Below are 17,116 nucleotides of genomic sequence, written 5' to 3' on the forward strand. Positions count from 1 at the left end.
TATAATGGAAATGCAATTATCTGCTGAGAGATTCTGGGGGTTTCATGGGTTCATTTAACAGAATGACAGGGTTAAGAGGTCAAGGACTTCCTCAGATCCCCTGTGTCTTGCCGGGTTCAAATTAATATCCGATCTCTGCTCCGCGTCTCCCCTCCCCTTATTCCAACCACCCCCCCCCCCCCCCCCCCCCCCCCCCCCCCCCCCCAAGCTTTGCCTGATTCTTATCTCTCTCCCTACAGGGCAACCAGACACTCAAACTCCACCGGAGAGCCTCCCTCGTCCCGTCATCTGTTCCTCCCGCTTCCCTTCATCTGTTCCTCCCTCACCTAACTGTGAGAGGTGGAGCCCTCCCTCCCTTTCCTTTCCTTTCCTCTCTCTCTCTCTCTGACCACTGCAGTAGCAGAGATAGTAGCCTGCCATGGCATGCGTCAGCCTTTCATGTGCTCTCTCTCTCTCCCTCATTACACCAAACACTGCAGATAAGCAGCCTGAAGTGTAAGCAGTTCACCGTCTAATGACTGGATGACTGATCGAGGCCACGCGCACATGAATGCTAATACATCTTGAAAATACTGTTTGCATGTTGAACATTTTCAGTTCACACTAACACACTAACATTTTTCTTGATGTCCTAAAATGCTGGCATCGATGCTGACATCTACTAGCACACACTTGGAAGTAGTTAAGGTGGAGAAGCCAAGTTTGTCCCGAACTGGTGAGTGAATGTGAGAGGACTGCTGCTGTGTTGGTGTGCTCAGTGTGCTTCGACGCTGGGAGACAGAGCAGTGGTGTAGAAAACCTGAACGATCATATAGGTCATTAGTTCTAGTAATCACTGTTGGAAAAGATTTTATTTATGATGTGACCAATCTATGATAAAGGTTTGGTTGGGTTTAGGCACAAAATCAAATTACTAAAGCACTTAAGGTAAAGGTTAGAGGATCTTTGTTGTCATGGTTACAATAATAAAGATGTGATCGTGGTCATGGTTAACAGAAGCAACGTGACTCTCAGTGGGAAACAGGAGACATCCTTCCACCCCCACCTCCTCCTCCTCCCTATGTGGACTTTGTTGCTATAACAACCTTACCTGACTTCCTCTTTAGCTCCTGTCATAGTCACTAAAGCCACGAGTCACTTAAACAAAAACATGTCGTTTAGGAGCGTCTGCTGAAAAGACTGACGCCATCTCACATGACCGCTAGAGGTCGCTTAGCAATAAAAAGTAACCATGGGGATGTTTTTTATGGTCGGACAGTCTCCATTGTTAAGACGCATGTCAAATACCTCAAGTGTGTGTTATCCTTTACACCTTTCTGCCCTCCTGCTGTTGTTCAAAACATTGTTTGTACAAAAAAAGGAGAACATGAGCAAATAAAACGAGTAAATGACATGACACACACTGGTCGTAGCTTTAAAAAGTGTGTTTTCTCTGTCCATGAAGGACCCCAGTTTTTTTAATTTATCCACTTCACAACATATTTTCTTTTTCTAAGGTCAGTAGACCAACTGAATTTAAAATGGTAACTTTCATCAGTTAACATCTATGTGATGATATCAAATGTTAATATTATGTGCTCTTGTCATGTGGCTCTATGTTGTTGTGAGTCCAGTTTACACTTTCTGAATCCACGGCTGCAAAGATCTACATGTCATCATGTCCTCTGAGGTGTCCGTACACCTTCTGCATGTAGCCCCAAATTTATAACTGCAGACTGAATCCACTGCAAACAAGTGCGGACATGTCCACATATAGACACATCTGATGAAGTATAAAGAGAACTGTGTGCCTGTCTGCTGCCCACTGTCTATTTTGGACTATATCTGGCCCTGAAGCACAAAACATTTTTGCTTAGACGAGTCTTGTTTTCTGAGCTGCTGCTGAACTTCCCAGAAAACCTGACATGCAGCAGTGACCACCTGCAGTAATCTCAACCCTTCTGCCTGAGTTACCTCAATTATCTAAGGTGAAACATCACTTGTTGTGATTCAGCTGAGTTTCTGTATGTTATTAATTATGGTTTGTGAAAGCTGAGCTCTGTTCTCAACCGAGAACAACTTGGCCAAAGGAACCACAGAAGTGATCTGCTTTAATATCCGCCATGGTGTAATATCATGATATTAAAACATAATACGCAGAGACAAATGGCCTCGGGGTGACAGTTAAGTTTTCCAGACTAAGCTGATCCACTTTAAACTTGCTCTACTTATTGTTGTGTGTGATGTCGGCAATAAAAATGTTCCTTTATGACATGACTCTCACCTGCTTTAAAGATAAATATCAAAAGCTCTTTTCAACCAGTATAGATAAGCGTTGGCTTATTGAATTATGAACCACATTTCATTTCGAGGTGTCACCGATACTAAAATGAGACTAACCGTCCAGTTCACAGCCCAGCAGCTCCAGTCGGAGGCCCAGGCCCTCGGTGGTGGCTCTCTCCGGGTAGATCCTGACAAAACGGGTGAGAAGGGGACCCATGGACCTCAGCTCTGGGGTGTCATGGTTCTGGTTCCCAGTGAATATCTGAGGGAAAAGACAGAAACAAATACGTCAGGGGCTGAATGTATTTCACTTCAGTTTAACCAGAGGTCACCAGATGGCCTATTACAGACCTCAGGATGAGTTATGATGTTCTTACAAAGGGTTTGGTATTGAGTCAACTGTATTAGTTTGGGGATTTTAAGGAAGAGGTGTAATGAGAGGTCGAAAATGTGCAAAACACACTGTCCTTTGTGTTAATTTTTCAGTGTTATCTGCAAAAGTCATCAAAGTACATAATTCATAGACTTTCTAATGTAAGTTAGGACGATATATGAGACCAGTTTTGCCAATTACAAGAACGTGAAACTAGAAAAATAATTCTTCCATCACAAGAAATGTAATATCATCTCAGTCTATGTTTCATTGAAAATAAGGGATTCTAAGGTCTTGAATCAATTTCATTTTTTAGGACCTGTAGAAAATCTGGTTTCCTTATCAGGATAAATCAGACAGTGTCACAAGGTAAATTATAAAGTGCTAAATCACAGAATAGTTAAACTGACCATTTTTTCAAGCATTGAATGTAGAGCCCATCCATTCAGTGCCTAGTATGAATAAAACAAACGATACTGTTTGGGTTTATGTCCGCTTCTGATCAGGCGTGGGTCACTTTGATAAGAAGCTAAAACTAAATCAAAGGAGGAAGCAAAAGCAGAAGCCAGAAAATCAGAACCAGAGGTCATCCTTTCATATTTCCAACATGGAAGCAGCCCAGATGAAAATGGTTACTGTCACACTGGGAGCCAAGGGGTGGGATGCCAAACACCAAACACACTCCTGCCTGTCTGAACCGCTAAGGTTTCCTCAGGCCTGATTTATTAAAAGCTGCTTTGTGGCATTATGGTCGGTGTTAAGACGTCACTGTGTTTGGAAGGAGGACAGAACTTTTGTTTCAGCAGCCAACGTTGGAGTCTGGATATGGGAATAACAAATACACAAACTGTCCATTAGTGCTAATGGCCAATGATATAAGTTAATACTAAAATGAATTCAGTCGTTTTGTTGTTGCATTATTTATTGATGCATGTGGACTGTACTGAACGGTTTTTGGCATGATGTTTATTTTTTATGCTCCTTTGAACATGGTAACTTTACCAGATAAATTATGTCTTTTTAAAATCTATTTTAGGTGCTTTTTAACATCTGGCCAGAGGCGACAGATGACACTTTGCCTTCCCTGCTAACTCTGACTCATTTACAGTTTGTAAATATTGTGTTCACTGAGCATTAATGTCTGTGACACGACAGTAAACATGAATTACTTCATGTACTAACGCTGACAGTGAGGGTCAGTATTTTGGCATTTGGTATTCAAGTAGTATGAGTTCAAGATTTGTGCTAATGTGTGTCAAGCTGAGTTTAGAGTGTTGCTAACCAATGCTAATCTAAAATGAAAAACTTAAAGTAATTTATCCCCCCCAGGGTTTGTATTCTATGCACATTTTATAAAAATCAGTTGATGCAGTTCAAATGAATTATTTTCTAATGTAACCTACAGTGTTTTAACCTGTTTGCAGCAGATGATCTGAACATGCAGAAGTACAGCACATACTAACAATGAGATTTCAAATAAAAAAAGAGTAATGGATGAATGAATATATAATGTCAGGAAACTTCCTATAAATATATTAGGAAATTATAAAACTGTGACACAAAGTGTGGGAATACTTTAGTTTACAGGTCCTGTACTTTCCAACTAATTTCCTGAAAACTTTTCATTTAATTTCCTAAAAACTAGCTGGTATTTAGCTGTAAATTACTATGATATATGATGATATAAGAAAGGTATTGATTATAAGAGAAACTGAGAAACTTCCACTGGAACTTAATGAAACTACAGAACAACTACAAGTTGTCCTCCTTACTTTAAACAGATGTTTTACTCAACATCCTGCTGATCAAGTGTTTTATGAAACCCAATGTCTTTCTCTCAGGATTTCAGAGTTTGTACTTAGGTAAAATAACCAACTGTCCGGTCTCCTGCTATATATATACACACTCATCTTTATGCATGAGCACACACATTAAGTTCAGCGTCAGTGTGTGACTGGGCCCATGCATGTATGAATACATATAGTGGCTGGGCCTCACTGAGTCTTCCTGCCTCGTCTTTTGATGAGGTTTTATAAAAAGACACAGGAAACAGAGCAGAGAGAAAGAGGAGCATCTACAGCTCCGTCTGCAGCAAATCAGCAGGAGTCTGGTGGCTAACCTCGTCCTCCGCCCTGCCATCTGGAACACATAGAGGAGGAGGATGCCGCATCAATGGGGCCAGGCAAGGAGAGGAAGTCAGGTCTTTAAGGCAATGACATGAATTTCCTCTTGGGACGAGAATCAGTCACTTAAATCACTAAGACAGTTTAGGAACCAAGAGTTAAACATATATAAAAAAGAATTTGCTGTTGTCCATTGTCCCCATCTTTTGTTGTGCTCTGAGACTCAAACAGTGTGAGCAGTGTGTGTGGATTTTGGGTTGGTGACGTTTGAGTTTCTGTAGGTGGTGCTCTTGTCTTCAGATGGTCAGTTGCTGCTCTCCTGCCAACCACACAAATCTTCTTCCATTTATTCCGAACAAAGCAAAACTGCGATGTGATGCCGTCTGAACCTAATTATGTATCTAATAAACATACTCATAACCAACTGAGAGAGCGCCATTTAGCGGCCGTTCTGGAGCTTTTGATCATAACACGTGATGCTCACCATCTGATGGAGTTTATCAAGCTTATGTTCATCAAAATATGTGAGAAATCCTTGAAGTGCATATACGTATATATTTATTTTATAAATTAAAATAAATAATGGTCTAAATGACTTTAACACTGTATATTTGCATATCTAGTTTCTGGCACACACACACTCTTTTCATTCAGTTCAGGTTCAGACTTGCAGAGTCATGATACTGTAGGATTTTAAAGATGACACATTAACGCTAAAATATAGGATGCAGGAAGTTTGTTGATGGGAGAATCATAGTGGAATAACATTAGGAGGTTTTTTGACCTGTCAGCAAGTTGATGACAGTATATTACAGCTGACTGTGTCCTTACAGCACCAGCGCGGGAGTTAATGACACCACATGAGAATTATGGGATCTCTGATCTGTTGTCAAGAAACACTGAAGAGTTTGAGGAGTGAAGGAGCAACTCAATCAACCAATAAATATATGGTGCTGTTCATAGAGCACTGCCTCATTTAACCTCGTCGGCCTCAGTAATACTGTAATTATTTGCACATCATGAAAACTTTCTGTGTGTAACAAGATTCCTCCAGGTCCTTTCTCTCTTTTTCTAGTCTGTATTTATTTGTCATATCCCAATATTATTTGCTCCAACAACTTTATTTTTCCTCATGTCAAGATTTTGTTGAGTACGTCAGTCAACAGCATTCAACAGACAGCACAGTCAGAGCTCACATGAATAGCAGTCTATAATTTGGGTGCTAAACATTTCACTCCAGAGGCAGCGCTGCGGAAACTCGAGCGTCCGTCTGTTGGCTTTCTGGAATTACAGATTACAGTGAGAGGAGGTTTATTTCATGTCAACAACCTTTTATCTGGCTTTCTTGTAATTTTCTTTCTGTTAATCTATGTTAACCTGCATCACTGTTCTGCCACTGAATGGGACAGATAGTGAAAACAGGAGGTGGAGCCAAAAGTGGATGAAAAAAAGTAGAACCAGATCTACTAAGTGGAGCAGTTCATATGAGACTTCAAGAGACCTTTCACATCTTATAAGATTTTTAGTTGCATCTGCTACATTACAGATGGACAGAAGTAAATTTTGACAATCACTTATTGTACAAATCAGGATTATGAATGAAAGACTTTTACACATAAAGGAGTATTTTTATTGCATCATTATAATGATCTGAAAACTTCTTTAACCTCTGTTTGGCAGCTGATCTTAAAAAGAGTCAATACTTGTCGTCCAACCTGACTTGGCAACCCTTCTCTCAGCCTGGGCTGGACGTGGGCCACATACTACCGAGCTTAATAAAAATTCAACTGCAAAAAAAAGAGACTCATCTCTCAGGGATGAGAATTTTATTGGCATTTTGACATTTAAACACCATTTAATGGATTCACTCACTCCTCAAAAAAGAGTGACAACAATCAGAGGAAACTTTAACTGACTTTTACGCCTGGAAATGTGACTGTGTAATTTTAGCAGTGATATGTATGGAATTACACCATGAAGCGGCAACCTGTGACAGCAGTAAAACAAAACATGTGTCTTCTGTCTTAAGGAGGTATAAATAAACCAACCTTTGGCCTGGTGGTGTTGTCCTCCTTGACAGTGGTCCACTCCTCTCCGTCCAGACTGTGGCCCACTCTGAACCTCTTCATGAAGACGTTCCTGTCGCGGTGTTTCCCTCCCTGGATCACCACACCGCTCACCATCTTCTCCTGGCCCAGATCCACCTGCCAGGGAACATGAGAGAAACAGACACGACAAACTTTAACGTTCTGTATTGAAGTATGAAAAAACAAAAGGCAGGAGAGGTCGAAGGAGCAACAGTTTTATAGTAGTTCAATGTACCATGACATGGATCTGTTTATTTCTGTGGTTCATAACCTGAAGGTCGAGACCCCTGTTCAAGGTCTTGCTGAAGTATGTGACCACTAAATCATCTGGTTGACGACTAAACTCACCATCCCCGTCTTTAAACTACAACAGTTGAGTTGTGAACCCACCTGTAGCCACTCGTTTCTGAAGGGCTGCTTGGTTTGCTGCCCGGTCCAGCCCGACCTCCCCGTCAACAGGCGGGCGTTCTCAGCTACCCAGCCCCGGTCGGCGTAAGACGAGGCGCTGATCTGAGCGTCTGAGATCTGACCTGACACCATCCCCAACATCCCTGAGCATGGGTAGTCTGTACAGAGAGAGAGAGTGAGGGAGGGAGAGGAAGAGAACGGAGGATAGGAAACTTTTGAGAGGCGTAGAGTACGATAAAGAAGACCACTGCCTCCTTATCTTGTCTCTGTTTTAGTCAGCGGTTTTAGTCGATGCCCTCTGGGGTTTGCTGCAGTGTTTAAACTCAAGAGTAGAAACACCAAAGACCTATTTATCATCTCTGGGATGAGTTTGTCTGAAATGAACATGAAGCTTTTTGTGAAGGCTATAAATGCAGCCGGTATGAAGAAGGACTCCTTGTTGCATTGTTTTGATCACTCTGGTCTTAAAAACTTGTGTTTTTACTGTGAATTTCTTCTATTAAAAACAATATAGAGAAACTGTAGGACTGTGCAATACTTGTACTACAGCTCCTTCTTTTCCCACTACTGCTGCTATCACTGTTGTTACTAATTCTAATATATGGGTCAGATTTTGCTGAGAGTGGACATGCACATGATTCTGACATATGTTTACAATCTGTAATGTATATTATTGTTCATCTACTGTGTTGCTCTATTCTGTAAACACAACATCTATTGTGTGTCTTTCCGACCTGGAAAAAGGATCGAGGTTTAAAGTGTTGAATGTTTTTCTTATTCCGGTTCATGCTTGTGACTTTTGATATTGGGCAGCATAAATGAAATTGATTTGACTTCCGTTTTTATTATATTGGGTGTTTGCATACATGTGTGTCAGGGTGTATGATCATGGGCAGATGCTGGACGTTTTGTGTTCCTTATGCGAACATTGACAGTAAGATTTACGCCTCCTGCTACTGTACTTCTACTTCTCCTACTGCTTCTACTGTTACTATTGCTGTGCCACACCAATAATAGCAGTTTAAAAAAACGCAGTCCTCTCAGTGGGTGTTAAGAACGAAAACATCCCAGTGTTTAAAAAAAAAAAAAATTGTGAGGGGCTGCGTTGGTGGTGTTTCTTCAGGTACCGGTGAGACCGATGATAAGATCCAAGAAGTTTGAGTCTGAAGTTTGAGTAACAGGTCCAAGAATTTGAAGATTTATCAGATGGCAGAGCATTGAAAAATTAATTGTATAACTCTGGAAAGTTATAACAGGCAGTAATCTGGAGGTCAACAGCAGAATTACAGCTTTCACACAACAAAGTAATCTATGTTGTGCTTACATGATTTGACTGGTCAAGGCAATGCTGTGCTGGATGACACTGAGTTGTGGTGAAAGTCGACTTAAGTTAAACACAGAACTTTGTCATATGTCTCTACATTTTTTTGTCTGTGTTGGTGCTCCTGCTGCGTCAACAGACCAGCTCCACCCAAATGAATCATTGTGTGGTTTCATGAACAACAAATGTAAATCTGAACAAAGGAGCCTGGACGTTTTATGCCAACGAAAATCAAGCCAATTTTACTTATGATGCCATAATCGCAATTTTACCTGATATCTCTACAACATTCTCTCTCTCCCAGATTAATTTGTATTAGACCCTTGATTCAAACAATTAAAAACTTCCTCCAAAAAACCTTTGATGAGAACTTTAAATTAAAAACTAATTTAAACATGTCCTCTGTACTTGTAGAAAAAAAAAAACCCCACACAAAGCCAGAAATTTGGGTTTCTTAAGTTTTCCACTTTTACTATTATAGCTGAATATATTGGGAATTTGTACATGTGTCATGTCCTGAGATTTGCACACAAGCACATTGTCAGAGGTCAAGAGGCAGCTCGTAGTAAAATCCTTACGACGTGTTGGAGGTTCACAGTCTTGTCTCCTGGGTACTTGACACTGACAGAGTCGCCTGTTGAAGGAAACGCTGCATATGACCTTCAGGCTATAATGCAGTCTGCTGAACAACCAGGCCGGTCTGCTCCCCCTAATGTTTTTTTATGAGGTCAAGTATTAGGAAATAAACTGGGATAATTAGTGGATAATTGAGAGAGTCCAGCTTGTGTTTTCATTTTTCTCAGAATAAGCAAACTAAATGAAACTAAAGTATTTGGATGTACTGGTCTGGTCACCGTGAGCCAAGTTAAATCCATTATCCACAACAAGCTAGATCTAATATCCTGGCTGAAAAGGTCGTGGTCTCAGTGTGATATTTGTATTTGACAAATGCTCCCAGAGTCATGTCTGGAGCTCAACAACAGCTACTGAGGATGTAAAAGTCCTCTACAATGTGAATTTACAGCTACTCAGTGCTCTTTATCGAAACTCCCGACAGGACTGTCTGGGTGTGTTCTTGTGTTTCTGTGCTTATGAATACCTAATGTCCTCCCAGGGATAGGAAAATGGGTTAAATGTAAAAATGTGAGGTGCATTTTGTCACTTCTTAAAAATGCATGTTTTGGAATAGGAGTTTGGTTCAGGATTACATATGGACTTTAAATTAAATTTAGGTAGAAATAAGGATCAAGTTTAAAGTTATGGGCTAAGTGCACGTGCAATACTTGCACACCACGCACATTTTCCCAGTTGTATCATTATATCTCTTGAATCCCCTGTCTAGCACTCTACAGCCTGTTCTCCTATGAATAAGAGCCTAATATCTACTTTATGGAGCTCTCCTACTGAGAATGGCTTGTAGCACATCAAGGACTGAGGTTTATATAATGTTAGAGGATGAGTAATGAGGCAGCATGATTTTCCTCTGCTCCTCTGTCATGAATAACGCTGTCCTTCTGTGGGAGTTTGCGCTCGCCTTGGAAGCAGCGATTATTTTAAATCAACAGAGAGCAGCAGGAGGTTCTCATCCGGCAGCCAAAAAGATGTTAGCTTGATTCACGATGTGTAAAAGTGAGAAAATGTTATTACACGGAGAGTCCACAGTCTGAGAGAACGGTCGACCAGCGCCAAAAGCAGGTAAAACTTGTCATGAGGGTTTTTTTTGACTGTCACTCATTTCCGCCGGAGATCATTATTTTGTCTTAAAAATACATCCCCAGGTTTAGGGAAGTGCATTAATGTCTGTAAAAGATTTTTTTCTCTGTATAAGTGTCTCCAATGTGTAAAAAAAGCTGATTTTGTATTTGTGAAAGAACATCAGAGGTTAAGTGTTTGTTAAACTTTTCTGACTTTTACAAAAAAGACGCCCTTTCATTTATTAAAGGGGATCGGGTTAAAGAAAAGTGGTTCAACAAAGGAAATATTGTGAATGTAAGCAATGTGCATTAAAAAGCACAGATAACATTCAATGAAAAAAATTTTTGAGTGTGTTATGTGTGTGTTTTCTGTGATATGACATTTACAAAAGTGTGCTGGTAGTCGTGTCTGTCTGTGGTGTTTTCATGCTTTGGTTTAATATATGAGAGAATAAACAAATGAATGCGGGGAAAGCAAATGCCTGCACTGCGTGTGTGTGTCAGATTAGATAAGATTTACATTACATTAAACTTTAATGATCCCTGTGGGGCCGGGAAAGGTAATTAAGAAGAAAATCCATGAAACTTCATATGAATGAATTATGCAAAACATATGGATTCCAGCACTGACAGGACGTGCCGGGAGTTATTGTAAAACATAAATCAGAGCATCAACAGTTCAAGCTGGGAGTGCAGGCTTCGGTCAGTCTGTCTGAGCTTGCTTTCTGTGAGTGTTTGTTACCTGATGTTCTGCAGCCGTAGATCTCGAAGCGCATGCAGATGCCTTGCTCCCAGGACATGGGGCGGATGCGGATGTAGCGAGCCAGAGTCTGTTTGGGAAGAAAGGCGTGAACCTCGTCCATCGCATTGTGGTTCCCCTGAAAGATCTGAAGATAAGACAACACAGGAAATAAAAACAGATCAGTGCGTCTGTTTCTTTGTTGCTTCTACAACTGATATTATCCCTGATACTACTACTACTACTACTACTGCTTCTGCTTCTGCTTCTGCTACTGTTACTGCTACTGCTACTGCTACTGCTTCTGTTACTGCTACTGCTACTGCTTCTGTTACTGCTACTGCTACTGCTACTGCTTCTGCTACTGCTGTTTTCACTAATGCAGCTACAACAGCAGCTACAGAAACAACTACTGCTCCTTTACCACTTCTGCTACTGAAACTCCTGTTACATGTACTCCTACTACTACCAGAACTACATGGACTTCTGCTTCTGCTACTGATACCACTATTACTACTGCTGAAGCAACACTGCTACACGTCTCACCATCACTGCCCCTACTCTGCTACTCCCTCTACAACTACCACCACAACTATTACAGCTGCTGCTGCTTAACTAAAACTACTGCCACTAAGCTTGGGCTGATATTTTTCAAGAGATTGAAAATATATATACATATATATCATCTATCATATGACATATGTAATATTTTAATAATATTGAAGAAAAAAAATTGTATATTGTGATATTTGGGCTGAACTGTATTGAGACATTACATTTTGGATGTCGTCCTAAGCCTAACTACTGCTGCTATTATTGTGACTTCTGCTGCTTCTGCAGTTCCTGGTGTGTTGTGGTTTGAACAGAATTAGGTTTGACCCAAACCTGTGACCAAAGACTCAAACAGAACTCAACAGTACACATATTGGCACTGGAGCCAAGTTTACCACCCTGGGAAACTCTTCAGGCTCCATTTAACAGTATTTGAGACTTGGACAGGATTTAGTTGATGCTGCTGCTAGCAGCAGTCTATCAATATGTTGCTTAATGAGAAACTCTGTCAATTTATTTCTTAACCCATGTCAGACAGACAACTTCCAGGACAAGAGGGCTCCTCCAAAGAAATTGATTCTGATTGTGATGAGGGAAGTAGGATGTAAAGCAGACTTTCAGGTTAGGCATCCTGCCAAAGGCTGTCAGCCTTGGAAAACATTGATTCAGCTGTCCACACTTTCCTCCCCATTCATTATACTGCCTTTCCTTCATTAGTCATCAATATCATATAGATAAGGGTTGAGACAGCTTTAAAGACTCTTCATTACCTTCTGCTTTGAGCCTTCCTTCACAGTGACCCAGTCCTCTCCATTGGAGCTCAGGTCCACCTTGTACGAGCGGACAAAGTAGTGCTTCTTGGTCTCTTTTGAGATCGCTCCCTGCGTCCCCACGGCTGTGACGAATCTGAGAAATCCCAAGTCCACCTGGGAGCAGAGGACATACAGGGACAAGTCAACAAAAGCTTCAGACAGGATTAAAGGCTGCAGAGAGCACATCTGCAGCTGCATGGGGGAACTCAGAGTGGCTCAACTGATTTACGAAATGGAAAGATTTGATTAAAAAATATCAGCTGTAACACCTGAACACTACATGATGACCTGAATATGGTTGACAAACAGTACCAGCAGAAGTCTGGACACACTTTCCCGTCCACTTGAATGGGAAATGTGAAACTTTTGACTGGTTCTGTATAAAGCCAGAAATGCATAAATAGTTGCAGTATAACACAGTGGATGAACTATGTCGATGCCTTGAGTTCATTTTACAGGGCTGTGGGGGACATTAGGGACAAAAGTAGCTGGGTATGAACTGGCCTGGAGGGTAAAGAAGTGGATTTGTGATGGAAAACCGAGATGGACAGTATATGAGAAAAAACACTCAAAGGAAATAAAAGCCTGACGATGCAAAAGCTCTGTAAGCGAGTCTGCTCAGGCATAAGGTTGCATTTGTTCAAAGTGTCCAAGAGTGTAAGAGCATCAAATTCTGCAAACAGAGCTTTCTATGGAGATTTTCTTTTTGGACATTACAAGAAGGATGTAATTTAAAAATTAAAAACGTATCACCTGGTACCAACTTGCACATAAAGAGCCAAAATATCACCTGTCAAATGCAACACTGTCTTGTACCATATTTCACTTGGAGCATATGGGAAACAAGGGCTCAGATCTCATTAATTATACTGTGATCTGTCCTTAAGTAGACAGTGAAAAATCAGAGCAGGACGCTGGAGGGAGAGGCACACCACATAACAAAGACCTTTACAGGAACATTATGCAGTTTGTATACTTTACTACTGAACTGCTGACAAGTGTTGTAAGTAATGAGGGCTCTCCTCAATCCTTTGCTCTTCAAATAGCCTCTTAAACTTGATGAGTTGAGATGCTGACAGATTAAACTGCTTTTAAAACCCTCTCAGTCATTTCAGTGTCTGGATTCACTATATAATCTGTGTTCTTACACATCGTAGGTACTGGCACATACATGTCTGGGCATACTACATACACTACACTACTAATTGATTTTTTATTTTAATTCTTAATTAAGAACAACCTCTTGTGATGTTTCGTCAACGTCTATAATACAAAATAAACACAATTCAACAGAACGTTTAACAGAAACGTGAATAACAACGTGACAATGAACTGATAGCAATAGCATAATAAATAGCATTGAGTAATAAAGTTATAGAGCACAATCACAGAGGTGTTATTATTATTATTACGGACATGTATAAGTTGTCTCATAATAAGGTAAATTATTCCAATCAGAGGGAGCTTTAAACATAAAGGCTTTCATCACTATTGACTTCAACAGGATCCCAGTATCTTCCTATGAAAATACTTTATTTTAATAAGGTCAGAAGTTTTCCAGAGAAGATGAATTTCTTAACTTTGTTTTTACGGGAGCATGTTTATCTATAACTGCAGTAAATTCATAATAAAATATTTTTTTAAAATCCCAAGCATCAACAGTGTTTGGTATCAGTAGATACCTGTCCCAGCTAATTGAAATGAAGTCATTAATTCATCGATCTACATTAATTTTCTCATTTTATGATTCTAATTAATTTGGGTGGGAAGTAGGGCAAGTTAATTTTCCAGTACCCAACTGCACGATCACTGAGGCAGTCAGGTACAACCCCTGCTGCTAAAAATCTATTTGGGTGTGAAACCAGCTTCCAGTCAAGCAGAGATTGATACCAGTGGCTTTGCTAATTAACTGAGTTAAGTTGAGGTTTCTAAATCTTAACTAGAAGATTTATCGATCCAGTTCTCACTGAAGTCACCCAATAAAATAATTTCACTTCTGCAGGTGATAGAATTTATAGGAGAAATTATACAGATAATAGATTCAGCAGGTGCAGAGGGAAGGCTATAAATGTTTCCAGTAGTTATGCAGTTACTTTTACAAAATTACACTCAAAACGTGAAGGCTCAACATCGGGGAAAATTAACTCAGAAACCAGATCAGAGGACACACACTACACTCTGTGGAAGACATTTAGGTAAATTTAATCTCATTGTTAGATATTCTAAGTTTCTGATAAAGTAATGACATTATGTTTTTACTGTTCAACCCAAACTCAGGCTTCTGATACTCAAATGAATTATTTTCAGTCATTTAACACCATCCAAGTTTAAAAGACCAAACATAGTACAGCAAAGCAGAGCCAGAGAAATAAGTTGTAAGGAAGAAAGAGACCAAATACACAATTACAGACAAAAACACTTAACAATCAAACAATCACACACGAAACAGAAGAATACCCAAGACCAGCCCAGTGACCCCTGACCCCATAGTGCAAAAGATTATGGTGAACAAGCCAAAACCATTTACACTCTGAGGTTTGTCTGTTTCAATGAGGAGAAAATAATAAAAAAAAAAGATTTGTAATTAATAAACAGGAGTCTAATATATTAGATAGGAAATTATAAAGGTTGCATATAAGATGGAAAAAAGTACATATTTTCCTCTTAGCCAATTCGACCACCAACATCTCCACTTTACAGCAGCTGTACATAAATAAATTGAATCTATTCACAATAAACCAGTGAACATGCTGGATGTAAACAACCCAACAGGAGCAACCAAAATAACAAAAAAGAAGTTGTTCCACAAGTTCATTTCAAAAGTCACCAGCTGTGTTTCAAAGAGCGTCCGTCGTCGATGACTTAATGTGAGATATGTCATGAGTTTAATTCAAACAGTTGAGTCAACGATGCACTGAAGTTGAGATACTGAAGAGAGTGCAACACAGTGTGTGTGTGTGTGTGTGTGTGTGTGTGTGTGTGAGAACCAGCTCAGGACCAATTTTACGGTTGTCCACCTGCATCACTAATGACTAGTGTGTGACCTGTGGCGTGCGTGTGTGTCTGTGTTTGTAACCCTCCAGGCTAAGAGGTTGTGTTAGACCAACAGCAGATTTCATGAGACTGAAAACTGTCAGCAAACAAGGACTAAAAATACTGTCTCACTGAACCAAGGGGGACCCCCTCCCCCATCACCACAGTCCAGATGAGACAAGAGCAGATAAATCAGCTGATACTGATACACTCATTATTATTATCAAAAAAAATACCCGCAGACAGAGCTCAGGATGATAAAAGAAACTTTCATCAACTTTTTACATTTTTATGCTACCATTATTAAAGAGAGCATATTCATGACCAATTTAATCATTAACATAAACTGTGGCTATAATGTCAGAGGTTAGGGTCCAACTGTGGACACAGAACTAGCAATGACTCTAATGTCTTAGTTAGCACATAATAAGTGACTGAAGTTAATTGGAAAATTTAAACAATTATCAAACTAACAGATTTAAAATATCTTAACAGTTCAGTCTGTGGTCAAAACACAACAGTTATATCTAGAAAAATGATTAATTCAAAGCCAAAAAAACACAAATTAATGTGAATTAAAGTAAGATATGTGAAGGCTTCAATGTCAGATTCCCTGCCATTAGCTGGACCTGTATGGCTGCGTTAACAGCTTCACAGTCTGCGTAGATGAGGAAGAATATGGACATAAACTGGTGCAAACATATGCAGCCTACAGACATAAAGTGCATAGAGTAGAGATTTTTAAGGCAGCTATGTGAGCACAGGTTTTAAGACCCTATGGGTAATCTTTGTGGATATCTGAATTTAGAATGAAACTCCTCAATGGAAACTAAATCACTAAATAACATCACTGCACTTCCCACGCTGAGATCTTCCCACAGACAAATAAGGATTTTTAAATTGTAAAAACTCTGTCTACTAAATCAAGTGATTAACTGTTATGGTTTAAAATAGCCAACATTTGTCTGCGTCCAGGGGTAATTCCTCTGTTTGATTGTACGACTAGACGGACTAAACTAAACGTCTTGTGTCTGATTGGGTTAAAATACCCAGTAGAGTAAACAAACTCTCTAAATAAGTCTCTGATCCTGGGACAGTACTCCACAGACATCCTAAAAAAGAGAAAGGCTTATACAACATCTATTTTTGGAACTGCTTTAATTTAGTTTTTCACTTTGACACGGAAGCAGCAACACTGTGTGACTTGTTCTATGATTTTTTTTTTTTTTTTTTATAAACTTGTGATCATCCTCATTTCAACAGCAGTTTCACTTGTTCAAAGAAATCCTTAAAGTAAGTAACTCCAAATTAAATTACACCGACGCTATCACATCTTGTGGCTTTTTCTCATGAAGTTATCATCTGAGGGCTAAAAACAGATAAAAAGACTTGTTCAGATGGTCGAGGCATTTTATCTCACAGCGTCCAGAAACAAGGCTGTTCAAAGTGCTTGAAAAGAAAAAGATAGAAAAAAGATTATCAAAAAGATAGCTATCATCAAAGAGAGCAGCGGTGATAACAGAAAGCCTCACAGTGGTCTTCTTAAATCAGCAGAATGTCCACAAATACTAAAGCTTATCTATATCTAAGAATACTTCACTGATACATAGTTATCACATCAACTTCCACCAAACTTAAAGCATCATGTAGAATCTATTTATTTTCATGACTGTGCATTAAATGAGGTGACACTCCATTTGACTTCTATTCCA

The 17,116-nt window shown here is 39.7% G+C and overlaps 1 protein-coding gene across 7 annotated transcripts in view; it reads right to left on the minus strand.

Moving 5' to 3' along the window:
• The window catches only part of LOC139629823 (neuropilin-1a-like), a 177,891-nt gene that overhangs the window by 14,483 nt on the left and 146,292 nt on the right, over positions 1-17,116 (minus strand). For all 7 annotated transcript variants that reach the window (XM_071492705.1, XM_071492704.1, XM_071492710.1 and 4 more), the window contains 5 exons: positions 12,330-12,485; positions 11,011-11,155; positions 7,236-7,411; positions 6,807-6,962; positions 2,380-2,524 (listed from right to left, as the gene is read on the minus strand). In XM_071492705.1, the coding sequence (XP_071348806.1) occupies positions 2,380-2,524; positions 6,807-6,962; positions 7,236-7,411; positions 11,011-11,155; positions 12,330-12,485 (778 nt within the window). The remainder of the gene's footprint in view (positions 1-2,379; positions 2,525-6,806; positions 6,963-7,235; positions 7,412-11,010; positions 11,156-12,329; positions 12,486-17,116) is intronic.

The sequence above is a fragment of the Trachinotus anak genome, unplaced genomic scaffold (assembly GCF_046630095.1).
Source record: "Trachinotus anak isolate AG129_WGS33_773 ecotype Australia unplaced genomic scaffold, CSIRO_AGI_Tana_v1 ptg000012l, whole genome shotgun sequence".
NCBI lineage: Eukaryota > Metazoa > Chordata > Actinopteri > Carangiformes > Carangidae > Trachinotus > Trachinotus anak.